The sequence below is a fragment of the Elaeis guineensis genome, chromosome 8 (genome assembly GCF_000442705.2).
Source record: "Elaeis guineensis isolate ETL-2024a chromosome 8, EG11, whole genome shotgun sequence".
Lineage (NCBI taxonomy): Eukaryota > Viridiplantae > Streptophyta > Magnoliopsida > Arecales > Arecaceae > Elaeis > Elaeis guineensis.
The window spans coordinates 122594908-122611574 of record NC_026000.2 but is presented as its reverse complement, the minus strand read 5'-3'; the positions used below and the strand labels follow the sequence as shown (position 1 = coordinate 122611574).

The following is a 16667-nucleotide window of genomic DNA, read 5'->3' as shown; positions in this document are numbered from 1 at the left end:
TCACTTTAGGGGTGCCCACTTCAAAAGATGAAAAGAATATGTGCTATTTTATTTCAACATTTTCAAAGTTGTCTATATACTTACAAAAAGGAACTCAAAGAAGATTGGTACCACCGACATGATCGATGAAGAACTCATTGCACATTAAGCAGGAGTTGAAAAATATGAAAAAGATGAATACTACTATCGGTACTATCTCTTAGATTATCTTGCAGACCATTTCTATGACTTTTATGATACTACATATTCTTCTACAGAGAAAATTTGGAAAGCTTTGCAAAACAAGAATGATGCCAAAGAGGTCGATGAAAAGAAATATATTGTAAATTTCTGCACCAATACATGGCTTTGTCAATTACAGATGGTTTGAATTTTTTTAAAGAGAGCGAGATTTTCACACAGCTTGATTAGTGTTATCATCCTTAATTGAAAATTTCTTATTCTATATTATATTTGCTTCAATTTTGTACATTGTATTAATAATTTTAAAGAGATTCATTATGGAGTACATGACTGAGAAATCTATTGAAGATAACATTAGAGATCTCAACAATTCTTTTTGCTTTAGGCGTGTCCACTTCAAAAGATGGAAAGGAAAATATGCTATTCTATTTCAACCTTCCTAAAGTTATCTATATACTTATCAAAAAGAATTCAAAGAAGGTTGATACCATTGATATGACTGACGAAGAACTCATTGCACATCAAGTAAGCATTGAAAAATATGGAAAAGATGAATACAAATATCAGTATTATCTCTTGAATTGCCTTGTAGATCATTTTTATAACTTTTATGATAATATATATTTTTCTACAAAGAAAATTTAGAAAGTCTTATAAAATAAATATGATATTGAAGAGGTCGATGAAAAGAAATATGTTGCACGTCATCTTTTTGCCTCTAAATGATGGATGGCAAATTGATAGTGGACCATGCTCAAGATTTTGTGATGATAGTTGGAGAGCTTCAATCCAAGGACATCAAGACTAGGGATAATTTTGTTGTCCATGACATTATTGACAAGTTATATTTTTATGGAAAGAATATCAAAAAACCACATGTCACAAACAAAATGACATATCCCTTGAAGTACTAATTACTCACATCCATATAGAGGAAGAGGCAAGAAGACAAGATGCACTCATAGTACAAATAAGCATCGAGCAATCCATCACAACTAAGACAAATTTAATTTCTGTAATAAAAACTTGCCTAATGAAAATTTACCTAGAAATATTCAATTGAAGGTTAGGAAGAAAAATATGAAAAATTATAGTAGACTTTTCAAATATAATAAGGGCCAAAATCAAGCACAAAACAAACAAAATTTCAATACATATTTTGTTTATGACAAGGTCGGGTGTATTGCTCGAATTTACAAATTTTGAAAATATGAACCTGTACTCCAGGCCAAGATAACCAAAAAGCCACTTGTGGTAATGATAACAGATATAATTATAGTGCAATGTATTGATGGGTGGTGGATAGATTTCAATACTAATCGGCATATTTATTATAATAAAGATTGGTTCAAAATTTATGCTCCTTTTGAGGAGCCTAAAACTGTTATTTTTGGTGACTCACATATTACCCAAGTACTTGAAAGTGGAGAGGTTGAGTTAAAATTTATCTCTAGAAGAGTGTTAACTTTGAAAGATATGCTATACACTCCATCCACAAAGAAGAATTCGATATCAATTTTTTTTTTCTCAATAAAGTAAACCATGGAGTCTGATTAATATGTTATCATAAAAAAGAGCATCTTTGTGGGCAAAGATTATGCTTGTGATGAAATGTTTAAATTGAATATTGAAAATAAAATATTTGTTAGTTCTATTTATATGCATTCTTCTATTAATTTTTGGCATACTCATTTATGTCATATAAATAGTAAATATATAGGAATCATGAGTAGTTTAGGGTTAATTTTAATGGTGAAAAAAATATTTTGAGAAATATGAAATATGTAGTAAAACAAAAATTACAAAAAGACCTCATAGAAGTGTCAAAAGAAATATTGAATTGTTAGAATTGATTCATATTGATATTTATGAACTTGAAGATATGTCATCTCATGGAGCAAAACAGATATTTTATCATTTTTATTGATGATTTTTCTAAATACTCTAATGTATATTTGCTTAAACATAAAAGTGATGCACTTGAAAAACTCAAAGAATTTCTCAATAAAGTAGAAAATTATTTCGATAGAAAGATTAGAAAATAAAGAAGTGATAGAGGTCGTGAGTATAAATCTTTTGGATTCAACTCATTTATTCAATTATTGAAAATAATTTATGAAACTATTCTTCTTTATTTGTCTACCTCCAATAGTATGGTTGAAAGAAAAATAGAACTTTGATTGAGTTGACAAATGCCATGCTTATTGAGTCAAGTACTCCCTCAAATTTTTGGCGTGAAGTAGTTTTAATTGCTTGTCATTTTTTAAATAGGGTGCCACATAAAAGAACTAAAATTTCACCTATATGAGTGTGTGAGTGGGGCCGCTCTCTATAAGAGTTAGGTTTATTCTCAAATATGCTTATGAATAACCTAGATAAACACAAGGCCATAACGTGCTGGCTAATAAAACTCATGTCAACACTTGGATTGCTATGTGTGGGCAGTGATACTTTATTTCTCCTAAACAATCACAGTTTAAGTCTAAGATTACTATTGACTATGGAGTAGAGGTTGCTGTTTTATTAAGTGAAAGTTCAATACATGCATCATTTTATGAGGTATAACAATCCCTCTTTGGCTAGTAAGCTCTCTTCTTTCATTTTAATATTAAAGTGAGGGTGGGGGAGGGGGGGAATGTTGGTTCATTTTGACATAGTGGGCATATGAATGCTTGGAAGTTTCTTTCTTGACACTATACTCATCGGTATGGAGTTTCATGTATTAACTCTATTTTTCATATGCTAATGAGATTATTATTCCCTATCTTTCATAGTAGAATATTCACTCTCCAATTAAAAGTCTAATTACTCTTATACTTTGTAACATAAGAATTTATCATCCACTCTTTCTCTCTCTAGGCTATTAGTTTTAGCTAATAATGGATCATGTTAACTTGGGAAGGCTCCATGACCTTATAAAAGGATCCCTTACAATTAGTTTCTAATACACAACACTAAACACACATCTTCCTTATTTTACTTACAAAGAAGTCTTGAGAGTTCTTTAGACAAAGAAAGATGTTCATTTGGTGGAGCTTTGGACTCAACTTTTGTATAGAGTTAGTCTTGAGCTATACGATGATCCATTTAAACTATTGTATCCTAGAGAGGATAAGCCAAAGAGATCTGCTGCATCGATTTATGAGCCTTGCCAACTACAAAGAGATTGAATCTCCTTAAAGAGAGTGAGATTTCCACACCTCAGCTTGTTTAGTATCGTCATCCTAGATTGAAAAATTCTTATTTTATATTATATTTTGCTTTAATTTTTGTACATTGCACTAAAACTTTTCCTTGGAATTATATGGCACTAAGTTGATTTCTGAAGATAGTTATTTTTACGGTTCTTGGATGATCAATCACTATAAAGCAACAACAATTTGGGGCCTTTCACTTGGTCATATGTATGGAAAGTTTGATGGGTTGGATGGCTATTCCAAAAGATTAATTTAGGTACTAATTCTCTAGGTTGGGCTTGGGCTTGGGAGAGTAACTAGAGAACTTAGACCAGTGGAATTTGTAGATTGATCAATGACTGTGAGGATCTGTGGGGCATATATTTAGTCCTACATCGATTATTGGCTTAAAAGATCTTGGATATTTATATAGGCAAAGAAGCTAAATAATATCTTCTGACTAGTCTTTTGGATGAGTCCTGAGTTGTTATAAATGATTTAGAGTTGATCCAGCCCATAGCTTATGTGAACAAGAGGACTTGCAGCATAGATTTATTAGGCTGATCGTGGATCAATCGTGGTGTTTATATTCGAATGCATGGATTTGGATTTTAACTTAACGAGAAAAATATGACTTAAATGGGGAGAGTATATAAGGATCCATACGGATGTGTATTTAGTCGTATATTGGTTATTCACCGAAAGATCTTGAGTACTTATTTAGAGCTAAGAAATCTAAATAATACTTTTAGCTAATTTTTTTAGGTGAGGTCCTAAGTTGTTACAACAACTTTATTATAGTTTTACCTCCATCTTAGTGCACATGATGCGAAAAATGATGAAGAGAACTCTCATGATGTCCTCTTTGTCACACTATTACATGAAATTCCATTAAAGCTACCTTGATAGCAGAATACATTGCTTTATCCTACTCAGTTATTATAAATCACAGGATATTAAGGACTAAATTTTATTGCTGAGTAAGGTGATCCTGGAGACTAAATGAAACCACTAACAGAAGAACATCATAAATTTGACTTTGTAGTTTTGGAAGTGGTAGCAGAAAATCTTTTCAAACTTCATGCCGCAGAAAATCTCTCAACTAGTGAATATTTAACCAGAACGCATAACGTGTGGCTGTTTTGATCTCTCTTTAAATTATAAATAAAGCTGTTGCCATTATGGTGGGCATCTAGGAGAATGTGAAGATGCTTGCTGATTATATAATACGCTTGGCCAAGCTTTGTCCTTAGTAGATTCACTCCTTTTTACATTGCCTTTGCCATTAAATGTTATTACTTATATATAAAATGGCTATCTTTGATTTCTACGTCCTTCACTTTATTTTTTGCTGATGAAAGAAGTTACATTTTGCTAGCTCGTAGCTACCTAACCTAGTCTCTAGTTATACATTGGATTTCATGTATTCATACTTAAATAATTTACATAACCAGAAGAGCACAAATAAATGTATTATTCTGAAGTCGATGGTTAACGACAAGCATTGATCTTCAATCTTAAATATAATCTATTTTGGCTCATATTTGTGAATTCTTGCATATTTATGTGCAACATTGGCTTTGTCCTATGACATCTGATATTGCAGTTATAAATCACAAAACAAAATAAGTGACAATGAGATATTACTTCTTCAATGCTAATTAGTTGGTGTTAACTGAAGACAATGATTTTAAGATATCAAAGAATTGAGTTTTAGAAGTATGCAGCATTCTATTTTGATCTAAAGTGCAAAAGTCAAAGGAGTTTAAACTAATACTTGACCACAAAGAAAATAAGCCCAAGTAAATTAGAGTGTGCCCAGTTACATATTAACTACTTGTGATGACTGGTGGTTCTTTTATAGCAAGGAAAAGAAAAACAAAAAGGAAAAGCTACTTTTACCATGCAGAATAGTACTTTTTGGAGGGATTGTTGTATCTTTAACTCAAACAACAACTTATAACTCTGTTCTCTGGAATTTGAAGTGTACAGATCATCAAAATAAGTCCCTTGAGAACACTTTTAGAGGTTGGAAAATGGATAAATTGGATATACTTACCATAATGTCTCTTGAGTTCAGAGACAATTGATCAAAATAAAAGAGCAGAAGAATTATTTACTGAAATAATGAGGATAAATTTCCTTGAGTACAAAGGGAAACTTCTACATGCATCTATGAATAATGCTATTGGGCCCAGTAATTGCATCCTTCTCTCACAATTCCATTCCATGAATGTTTTGTCTTTGAGCTTCTGGAGGTGTTCTCCCAAGTATTCGACTTGCATAGTTCTTATTTGTTTATTTATTGCTGAAATCTTGGATGGAGGAAAACCAATGGGATTGAACCCAAGTCATTGACATACAACATTCAGTGATCTTACCAACTCAGCCTGTTGGCATCCTCAAATAATGCTTTAATCAATTGATGGTGCTCAATATACACACTCATTGCAAACAAGACAGGAAAACATTTAATGTTTCCAAAATGTAAAACATAAGAGGATTCATGTACATGCATGCATATATTACGATGAATTGCAAACTTTTGTGTCGAGAATTTGGACATTTTTTATTTGCGGCGCATTCAAGTTTTAGTTAGATATAATTAGAAATCATGTTCCAGTAATTTCAGTCTCAGATAGCAAGCCTGTTTTTAGCATTTTAACTTTCATTCTGTTAATGAAACTATGAAAGTGGTTTCTGTTTCCCCAAATCTTTCTCAGAAAGAAAAAAAAAAGCATATTTTTTTAGTTACGTTCTTCAGTCCCCTACTCTTGATGGAGATTTCTTACGATTTGAATATATGCAGTAATTCAAATTGTAGTGCAACACAAGGTCAGAAATGAAGTTATTTGTAAACATTTACTGGCCAGCAGGAATTCCTTCGGAGTAATTTTTTTCTTTTTCTGTTTTCTTTTTTCTTTCCTACTATGATAATATAGATTTGGTGAACAGAAAGCTGTTGATGATATTCTTTCCATTCTCCCAAGTGTCTAATTATTTACTTTTTTTTTTTTTTTTTTTTTGAGAATATTATATGCAGGTTTAAGACTGTCTAGCAACAAAATGGCCCATGAAATTATTTATCAAAGTAAAAGCTCTTCTTGGTTCAATATCTTCAAATTACAATAAAGCATAGCTTTCAATAATTGAATTGAGCAGTCCAAAGCCTGCTAGGCTTTGGATTCTTTCCAAAGCAATCCCTTTCAGTGGTTCCAATTGGCGCTTGGCTTAGTCCAAGTTTGTTCTTCCACTCCACCTATTCCTTGATTGTTGAATTCCATGGAAAAGCCTTCCCCTACTAACAAAGCTGCATGAGCTACTCACATGCAGCGTCCCCACACTCCTCCAAAGTCCACAGCAAGTTATGACATCACGACATCGGCCAGTACTGGTGCCATCTTGTTACTATGTGGGTACATTTAGTACAGAGACTGATTCAGTATACCAAGTGTCGGTACATCCTCTATATTGTGTGTCGGTTTGGTGTGTCTTGTACTGTCCAATTTGGCACAACATGACTTATCTTGGCCCACAATGACCACCACTTTTCTTTGTGATCAAACCAACTTCCACTCCACTTCTTTCAAAACAAGATTATTGATACATATGATGCATTGCTTTCTTGCTCTCCTCAAATTCCCTCACCAGTTGGTAGTTGGAAGGAGTATCTTCAGGCTCTGAACAAATGGGGCAGCCTACGATGACGGCAAGCTGACACCATCAGTGACAAAGGAAACCAACTCAGTCCTCCATAATCCATGGACTTCTGGGTGGTGGGACACAGAGAGCAGAAACCTTTTCTTAAACTATGGAAAAGGCAAGCAGAGGTGGTGCCGTGAGTGGCCTCCCAAACCTTTAGTTGGAAGACCGATCCCAAATCCCAGATTCACAAGGCACGCTGGTCGGTAGTTGTTTTAGCAGCATCTCCTGGCAAGCACGTAAGATCTTGGTCATATATTTTAGCCTTCACAATTTCAGCTCCCGGGTTGTAACAGTTATATAGCCATTATGGTGCCAAATCCACCTGCTTCGAGGATATGTTAGTGAAGTCTAAACTAGTTGGTATTGTATATAATTATATTTGTCATGGCTATCATCTTTAGGAGATCTGAGGGGTAAAAAAAAAAAAAAAAGAAAAGAAAAACCAAAAAAAAAAAATCTTGTCGAAGATATAAGCTACAAAATCATAAACTGCTTCATTATTTTTGAGAGAATCCAACATTTAAGATCTCCTTGATTTGCATGCAGAGTATGTTAGTACATCTATATTTGGAACAATATATCTGCTTTATGATTTTGATTGTTTTGTTTGATTTTCAAGGCTGTAATTCATTATTCATATTTCTTGCATGATCTAGGTTTGTCAGGTCCAAGATTTGATAATTCAATTGCTATGATTTGCTTATGCTGTGTCCTGAATATTAAAAAAGAAATAATGAGTTAGTTAAAAAGAATACATATATAAAAGTTTGAAAAGATTAATGTGGAAAAGCAGAAGCATATAGCTAATTATTCTGTTCTGTACTACCTTGCAGCTTTGCCTTCCAGTGGGTAAGTTTGGTGAGTAAGATGATGCCCATTACATCAATGACATGGTTTTTTAATGTTTTCTAAAGTTCATGTGCCTTTACCTTATAGGAAACTTTTTTTTTTTTTTTGGAGATTAGTTTAATTCATCCATATCCCATGTTCTTCCATCCTTCACAGTTCTGAAAACTGGAGATTGTTTTAGTCAGCCCCACATATCAATTAGGTTTGATATTGTAGAAATTTGTTGGAAGGATCATGATGTAGCTCCATCCTCTACATTGCAATTTGAAAACCTTCCAACTTTGTTTGAAGTATCTGTCGCAACCATTCCAAAAGAAATCCTACTAATTGTAAATCTGGTAGCAGGTGTCCTCTATCATTGAAGTCCCTTATCATGTGTTGTTGAAATCATTACCCTGATTGTTCTTATGCTATTGATTGCAATAAAGTAGAAAGATTCTATAGGTTAGTCCATTCAGGACCATCTAGATTTAAAGTCACAAGACAATTGATTCCAGTCCAAAACCTGATACAGTTGATGGAAGTTGATGCTTGGCTAATAAATGATAATATCAAAACTGGCTTAAACTATGAAGCAATTCCGTACTTGATTTTGCTGTCAGTTATCAAATTGAATTCCTTGTAGCCCTTTGCTAGAATTAATGACAAAAGAAGGCGGTCTATAAGCAATCCCGGATAACTAGGATAACTGTTGTTGGTTGTGATATAATTATTTTGCCAAGATCTGAGACATAATTGAACTGAGTTAACAAAAATTCTCTAATTTATCTATTTCACATTTTGTCCACAAGTCCCAGAACACTTATTGTAAGCTATTATAGAAAATTTATCTCACAGACAATGATTTGAAGGTTGATAATTATCGAAATGGAGACATTTTACATTGGTAAGAAATCAGTAAGGATTTTATTCACTTTGCAAGATTGCTATAACTTGGCAAATTTCTTGATTTATAAGAGGATGACCTCCTTGGAAGCTTGCCTTTGTTAAGATCAAAGACAATGATAGATAGCAATGTATCGAACTTTGTGACTATATTATGGCCAACAAGAGGACATGCTCTATTGCTTGAGTTGGCATTGGAAGATGTGACCTATAGTGCTTTACTACAGTTCACCTGGAACCCACAGCTTGATCTTTTGAATCTTATTTAGTTTTTTTCCTACATTACTTACAAATCATTAGAAAAATGAAGAAAAAAGTGAAGTGAAGACTGAACTGTTTCGAAGTCCAAGAAAGAATCTTCCTACATCTCACCTGCTGGAAGATATGATCTTGTATAAGAAGTCTGATGAAATAGCAGTAATTCCTTCAGTTAGGGTTATGGTCATTGTTATGCCAATGCCTATGCCAACTTGCTTGGAAATGGCATGACATTGCAAGCTCTGAAGCTCCTCCATTGGTCATCTTTGTGCTCCAATCAAACAATTCAAGCATTCCCGACACAGTTTGCTCGCAAACAATTTGTTTAGCTCGAGACATTAGGATAACAAACCAAGGCAATTGTCTGAAAGTTGCACATAGTTATGTTTCTTTCAACCTTTCAGAACATCTTAATCATGGTTAAATTTGTGATAGCATACTTCCTGGTTACTCAATGAAGAGCATGCACAACAATAGACAGGCATGTGGAAAAGAAAAAGTTCACCAGCATGGAGGAAACATTTTCAGATGATTTGTGATTGCTCCCTTATCCTTCTTTTTTTAAAAAAAAAGAAAAGAAAAGAAAAGAAAAGTAGAAGTATGCTTATGTTAGTGACAAAAATTCCTGTTTGTGGCATCAATAAGGTTATCTTATGTTATTTAGATAGTCACTTTTTGTGGCTGTAGTTAAAGACCTCGGGGAGCAAGAAATAATGGTCTATGTGGTGGCCAATGCACTCAGTCAGAGTAGCAATCCGAAACTAATAAAATCTAATGCTGCAAGTCTTTGTTTTGGTGTGGTTTTTTCCTCTACCATATCAAAGAAAAATCTAGTGTTGATGTCGTTGGCCAAGATGGGCACCTATCAAGGGACCCAGATGCCAATGACAAGCTTTTCTTCACCAAGTTCTTATTCCTCATCTGGCCCCAAGAGGCATCTTCTTTCTTCAACCACATGGATATATGCCTTATCTTTCCCTGATCTCTTTCTCTTTTCTTTTTACTGCATTGGATCCTCTTTTCTTCCTGTAAAATCACTTGACCTTTAGTTTTATCTTTTGCTTTCTCCACCCCTTTATTCATTATGTGATGTAGGCCTATAAAGACCTGCTCTGAACTTGCAATAAGAGAGATAAGAAGCTGGTCCCAACTATGATAAAGTGCTAATAAGAGCTTGTTTTTCCTCAGATTTCACTTAATTCTAAACTGTTCAGAAGAATTTCTTTTTTTAAAAGAAAGTAAAACGGTTTAGAAAAAAGCGACTACAAGAGATTCACAGGCTACAGGTGCTAGAGTTCAGCACCAAGGTTATTCGAGTTGGATTTTTCTGAAACGAAAGTTCTGATACACTGGAGAAAACCATTCTACACCTCTCTTCCATTTGGAGATGAAGCCATGCTATTGCTGCTACCTTCCTCTCCATCCTCTGAAAGATCTGTCACACAGCTTGAAGAAGACGAAGAAGAAGATACAGAAGCATCAGGATCTATGTGCTCAATGTTACTTCGAATTCGGCTGTAGTTGTAGTATGGTGTGATCTCTGCATCCATCCTAGTTGCTCTTCTCTTCCGAAAAATCCGGCACACCACCCATTCTTTGGTGTGAGCCATGGAACTCTGCATGACCGAAGGCATTGTGGCGTAAGAAAGCTATCAAAGAATTATTGGAGACATCCAAAGCAATTGCTTCCAAAACAAATTGTTTTGTTTTCTTTCTTATCTTAGAACAAGAAGATGATGATGATGACGGAAAGCTTACATGGGCTGAGAATTTTCTTTGGGAGAAGCCAGAGGCACTGGTTTCAGTAGCAGCAAGGCGGTACTCATGCATGATCCAATCAGTTGGGGATGCATGTGGGGGCTTTCCCCTATAGAAGACTAAATCCTTCTTCCACCCCACAAGCTGGTTGCACCGGGAGGCTATGATCGGTTTATCCCTTCCTGTGGCCTTCCAGTAGCCAGACATCGTTGCTCTTTTGAACCTTTTACCATTCAAATATTTTGCTTCTCGTAAGTTGAAAAAATACCGCTCTTCCTCACTTCCACCTAAATTGTGATTGGAATCCATTAAAGAACATCATTAGCACAAACAGAGGGAAAACAAATTGAAGCAAAGATACTACAAATATTTGAATGATGATGATGCTCCATCAAGAAAAGATCCTAATTTTCCAGTCCTAAGTCTTCAAACTTGTCATCTTAGCTAAATATTTCACTGAAACACTGAAAAAACTCCTTAAGAACTCCACCACAATATTAAAGCTCTGATACCAAAACTGATGCCATATCATATCTATCTCTAAAGTATAGATTTTGTTCAGCCTCAAAATAGATATATAGCATCTACTACAAGATATTGTCAATTTTGATCACAAAATGGAACTCCAGTATTATGGAAGAGTGGTGGGTGCTTCCAAATTAGACTGAGAAGTGCTAAGATTATGAAGAGTTGCTACTGACCGGGTAAATCCCAAGGATCGAACTTGCCGAGATCAATCTCAGGAATGACAGTGGCAGGCAGTGGGAAAGAAAAGGCCTTCCTAGTGAGGTAGTGTACCACAAGCTCCTCATCAGTTGGGTGGAATCTAAAACCGGGGGGCAGTTTCTGAACTCCATATTTGATGAAGTCCGGCTTCTCCATTCCACTGAAACACCCACTTCCACCTCCAAGGTCACTAGCTACTTTGGATCAAAATGAGCTAAGTTATGGGAAGTCATGCTCCATTTTTTATATATTTCACAACAAAAATAGCGTGGACAAGAGCATGAGAGAGAGAGAAAGAGAGACTGAGTAGCAGGGTGCGGGTTTCATGAAGCGAAAAAGCGAGGGTTCTTTATAGCAAAGGTTGTAAGCGGAAGAGGACGAATCCTATTGCGTGACTCAGACTCCACCCCTTTTGGTTTGATGAGTTTTTAACCATGGTGTGGAGTTTAGAAAAGGGGTCCTGTTTGTTTCCTCGCATTAGATGTTTTGACGGCTTCTTTCAGTTTTTGATTTTTTTTTTTTTTTTTTAATTAGAATGGCTGTTGTTGCGGCAAAGCTCCGATCCGAAAAAGAGTAGCTGTGGATTGCGGTGCTCCGTAAAAATCTAAAAGTAATTAGATGCTTTTAGGCTTCGAAAAAAAAAAATTTAATTATTAAAAATTTTTTAATAAATAATTTTTTGATGTTTAAATTAGTCGAAGCTGTCGAAGCAGTAAAAAAAATAACAAAAAAAAAAAAAACCTTTTGGATTCTCAAAAAAATTATCCAAAAAATTTTCATATTTTTTTTTATAATAGAAAAAAATACGTTATCTTAATAATTAGTAACAATCATGGAGAATCATTATCTATAATGTTATCATCGGTAGTGGATAATAAGTGGTATTAACTTGCATGCCACATTCTATCGTAATCGTCCAAAGTTTCGTCGTAACTATCTGAAATTTAAGAGAGGTAGCACCGGCTCATATTTCTCATATAATGATTTAACGTTTCTAGGACTTCGGGAGTTGTCGGCTTGGATCCGACCATAAGGTCAATAAGAGATGTCCTTGTTGGATAAGGGTGAAGGACAATGTCTCAAGATGAAGATCAAAGATAAAAATTGAAGTGGAATAATCCCATAATAGCTGTCTTACAAAACTCTCGAATAACTACATCTATTTGCATTAGATATTAGAATATTTTAAAAACTTTATAGTAAAACGAAAATAGTCTCCCACAAAATTGGTTTTCTATGGTCCGCCACATAGCAAGCTATGGCCATCCTATTTCTCTTTGAAAACATATACAACAAATTAGGAAGTAATACTTGGTTTGAGTTTTCAAATATCCAGCATCAATAAATGAGCCGGTCTATGATTCTATGCTTCCATGGTGATCCAAAGAATAATTATTTTAAATAAAAATTTCGATTCCAGCAAAACATCCCGTGAGACACTAGAATGGGATATCGTCTTATGTGTCGAGACAAGACGTTCTACTAATATCCCAACATCCCAATCAGAATATCTTAGAACATCTCCTATTCTAAGAGTTGAGATGGAACGAGACAGCAGCATGTTCCGTTTCATAAAAAATTAATACAATCTCATTTCATGATATTTAAAATCTTAATTCTAAAATCTCTTTTCAAAATAATATAATTCATATATAAAATAGTGATGATATATACCAATCTCCCTCGAGCAGTCTATAGTTCAGCCAACAAAACCACCACATCAAAGATAGTGGGACAACCTATTGCAATGAGTACAGATCTAAAGTGTCGAATGGCAAAACTTGCACTATCAAATTAAACTCTGCTTTTTACACCACCATCAAAATTAATTTTAAAAGAATTAGAAGATGAAAATTTTTAAATCAAATAAATCACTGGAGATACTGAATCTGCATTTATGGAATCCCTGATTTTTTTTTTTTTAACACTCATGAATCCTTCCAATTATCTAGTATGTATGACATTAGAAGTATGATGTAAAGCTTTCAATGAAATAATGATAGCGCTTTCCCTGGTATTTCCGAAGAGCCTCTTGCTCTTAGCCACTTGTTCCTAGCGTTTCTTTTCAACACTTGCCACAGTAGTGTGCAACAAATTAAGAACCCCTATTCCAATGGATTTTGAAACCAACGAGTATTTTATATATTAAATAAATGTTAAATGTTCGTCTGCAAAAAGAACATATACATTCAATCTAATCCATTCAATCTATTGAGTTGAACCGAATTCAACACAATGGATATAGATTTTAGAGATGGCTTGCACAAATCTACCTCATGTACTTCCATCTCCATCTGGCTTCTCAACATTGTCCACTTCATATCCCTCTAACCAGGCAATAATAACACAACGCTATTGACGTTTCACCTAAGCAGGTGATTGTACCAAGCTCTTCTCCAAGTTAACATGCTTATTGGAGGAACAGAAAAAATGGGAGGGAGACTGACAGGTGACATGAGAAAGTACTAGTGTTGCATTTGCATATAAAGATACTACAAACACAAGATGATTGAGAGGAATAGGGTTTGCATTCTAGCTTCTTGTTGACAATAAAGAACTACACTCAAGTTAGTGTCTACTTTTTGGGAATTAAACTTACTCCTCTACTTTTAATGATTGAATATACATAAAAAGTACTAATTTCTTGAGAATATACTGCCCATGAGAATAAAGAAAGGTAAAGGGACATCCTCAATTTGCTTTTTATCAAGTTAAAAGTCAATGAGTTGCAAATCTATGTAGTTAAAGATGATAGTAGATAGGATATTATTCATCCGGATCTATTTTCGTATTTGAATCTACTTGGATATGGACAGAATTTTGAGAATCCAATTAATATTCATAACCATATACATATCCATCAAAGAAAAAAGGATATGAATATGGATAGACAACTATCCGATCGGTATTCAAATATCCGATTCTACTTATATATAATACCCATTAACTTGTAAAAAAAAATATATAATTATATTAACATTCTAGTAATTTAATTTATCATTCTTAATAATATCTTTTGATTCAGTAGTTGTCAAATTTAGTTATCCGACTTATTGTCACACCTCCAACTCGAGATCGTAAGTCAAGGATTATAGCAACCGCTGCATACTAATGAATAACTCTCCATAAACATGTAAGACATCTTATCTCGATATTACAAAGCAACAGCAGAATAAAATTTAAATAATTATTATTTAATTTTAATTTAAATAACTAAATCAAATATCTTACATCCAATATAATTTTACTAAAAATAACACAAAAATAAATCTAAGTTCAATGAAATTGACCATGCTAAATTTTAGCTCTAAAAATTCTGTCTCAAAATTATTGTCCATGCTTGTAATTAATTATCTGAATCTAAAAAAATAAAAGAGAGTGGTAATGAGCTAGATAGTCCAGTAAGTAATGAATATCTCAATTAGATATTTTAAATATTATATAATATTTAAAAATAATATCATAAATAAATATAAGAATATATTTCATGCTAATTCAATACAAATCTATTTTTTTTAAAATATTCACATACAATATAATCATAAATCCGAATCGAAGCAAAATACTCATGACTTAACAGCCATGTCTATGATCAATATTTAACCCCCATTGGCGGGGTCTACTGAATGCCTGTGCACAACCTCCACTAGTAGGGTCCATTAAATATTAATGCACAACCTCTACTGATAGGATCTACTGAGTACCAATATATAATTCTCATTAATAGAACCCACCGATTACCAACATATAATTTCCATTAATGGGGCCCACTGAAATATAGTTAGGCTGAGAGCATAAATCCGATCCACATCAAAGCACTTTTGTATCATAATATATCATAATTTTTACTGAACATATGCATAATCAATAAATCGTAAAATTTAAAAATTATTTTTCATTTAAAATATAATTTTATAAATTATATATAATTTTAAAAAATAATTATTTATTTTTAAATAAATATTAAATATCTTGAGAAGATGATTTATTACTTATTTCTTACAAAATATTGAACAAACAGATTGGTTAATCTTGAGAAGATTTTTTAGAATCTATTATTTAAAATTATATTTTTATATTAATTATAATTTAAAATTAAATTTAAATAAATTTTAAATTAAAAATTTTATTTTTGATTAAATTTTTTATTAAATTTAATTAAAATTATCAAAAAATATTCCTCCGCTGGAAGACTGATAGGTGACATGAGAAAGTACTTTGCCAAGTTCATATGCTTATTGAAGGAACAGAAAAAATGAGGGAGACTGACGGGTGACGTGAGAAACTACTAGTGTTGCATATGCATATAAAGATGCTTGAAGTGATTACACAAGATGATTGAGAGGAATAGGGTTCGCATTGTAGCTCGTTGTTGATGATAAAGAACTGCACTCAAGGTAGTGTCTATTTTTTGAAAATTAAATTAAATTTTTTATTTTTAATGATTAAATATATATAAAAAATATTAATTTTTTGAGAATATACTACTTATGAAAATAAAAAAAAATACAGAAACACCCTCAATTTGTTTTTTATTAAGCTAAAAGCCTATAAGTTGCAAATCTATGTAATTAAGAGTGAAAGGAGATAGGGTATTATTCATTTAAATTTATTTTTGTATCCAAATCTATTTGAATGTCGATAAAATTTTAAAAATCCAACTAATATTCATATCCACATACATATCCGTCAAAAAAAAAATGATATGAATATGGATGGACAAGTATCCATTAACTTTTAAGAAAAATATATAATTATATTAACATTCTAGTAATATAATTTATCATTCTTAATAATATCTTTTGATTTAGTGGTTATTAAGTTTAATTATCCGACTTATATCTGTATTTGTATCTATATTTATATTTATATTTATATTTTTAGTATTCTATTTATATCCGTATCTATTTAAAATAAATATGGATATAAATTTTTGTATTCAATTAATATCTGTGACTATATTTATATACGTCAGATAAAATAAATATGGATATGGATATATTGGTATTTGATTTATATCCAATCCAATTTTAATTCTCCATGTAGTTAAAGTTATCAAATACATTCTACTTACTGTCCAAGGAGCTATGGTTATTAAAACTATAATAACGACGATGGAAATAGTAC

General features: G+C 32.8%; 1 protein-coding gene across 1 annotated transcript; it reads right to left on the bottom strand.

The window, feature by feature from the left end:
* Positions 1 to 10328: 10328 nt before the first annotated feature.
* On the bottom strand, positions 10329 to 11843 carry LOC105061407 (NAC domain-containing protein 83). Its single transcript, XM_010945443.4, has 3 exons — positions 11516 to 11843; positions 10815 to 11101; positions 10329 to 10672 (listed from the first exon to the last, which is right to left on the bottom strand). Exons 1-3 carry the CDS (start codon positions 11694 to 11696, stop codon positions 10421 to 10423), a joined length of 720 nt encoding a protein of 239 aa, XP_010943745.1. The 5' UTR covers positions 11697 to 11843; the 3' UTR covers positions 10329 to 10420.
* Between the last annotated feature and the right edge of the window lie 4824 nt (positions 11844 to 16667).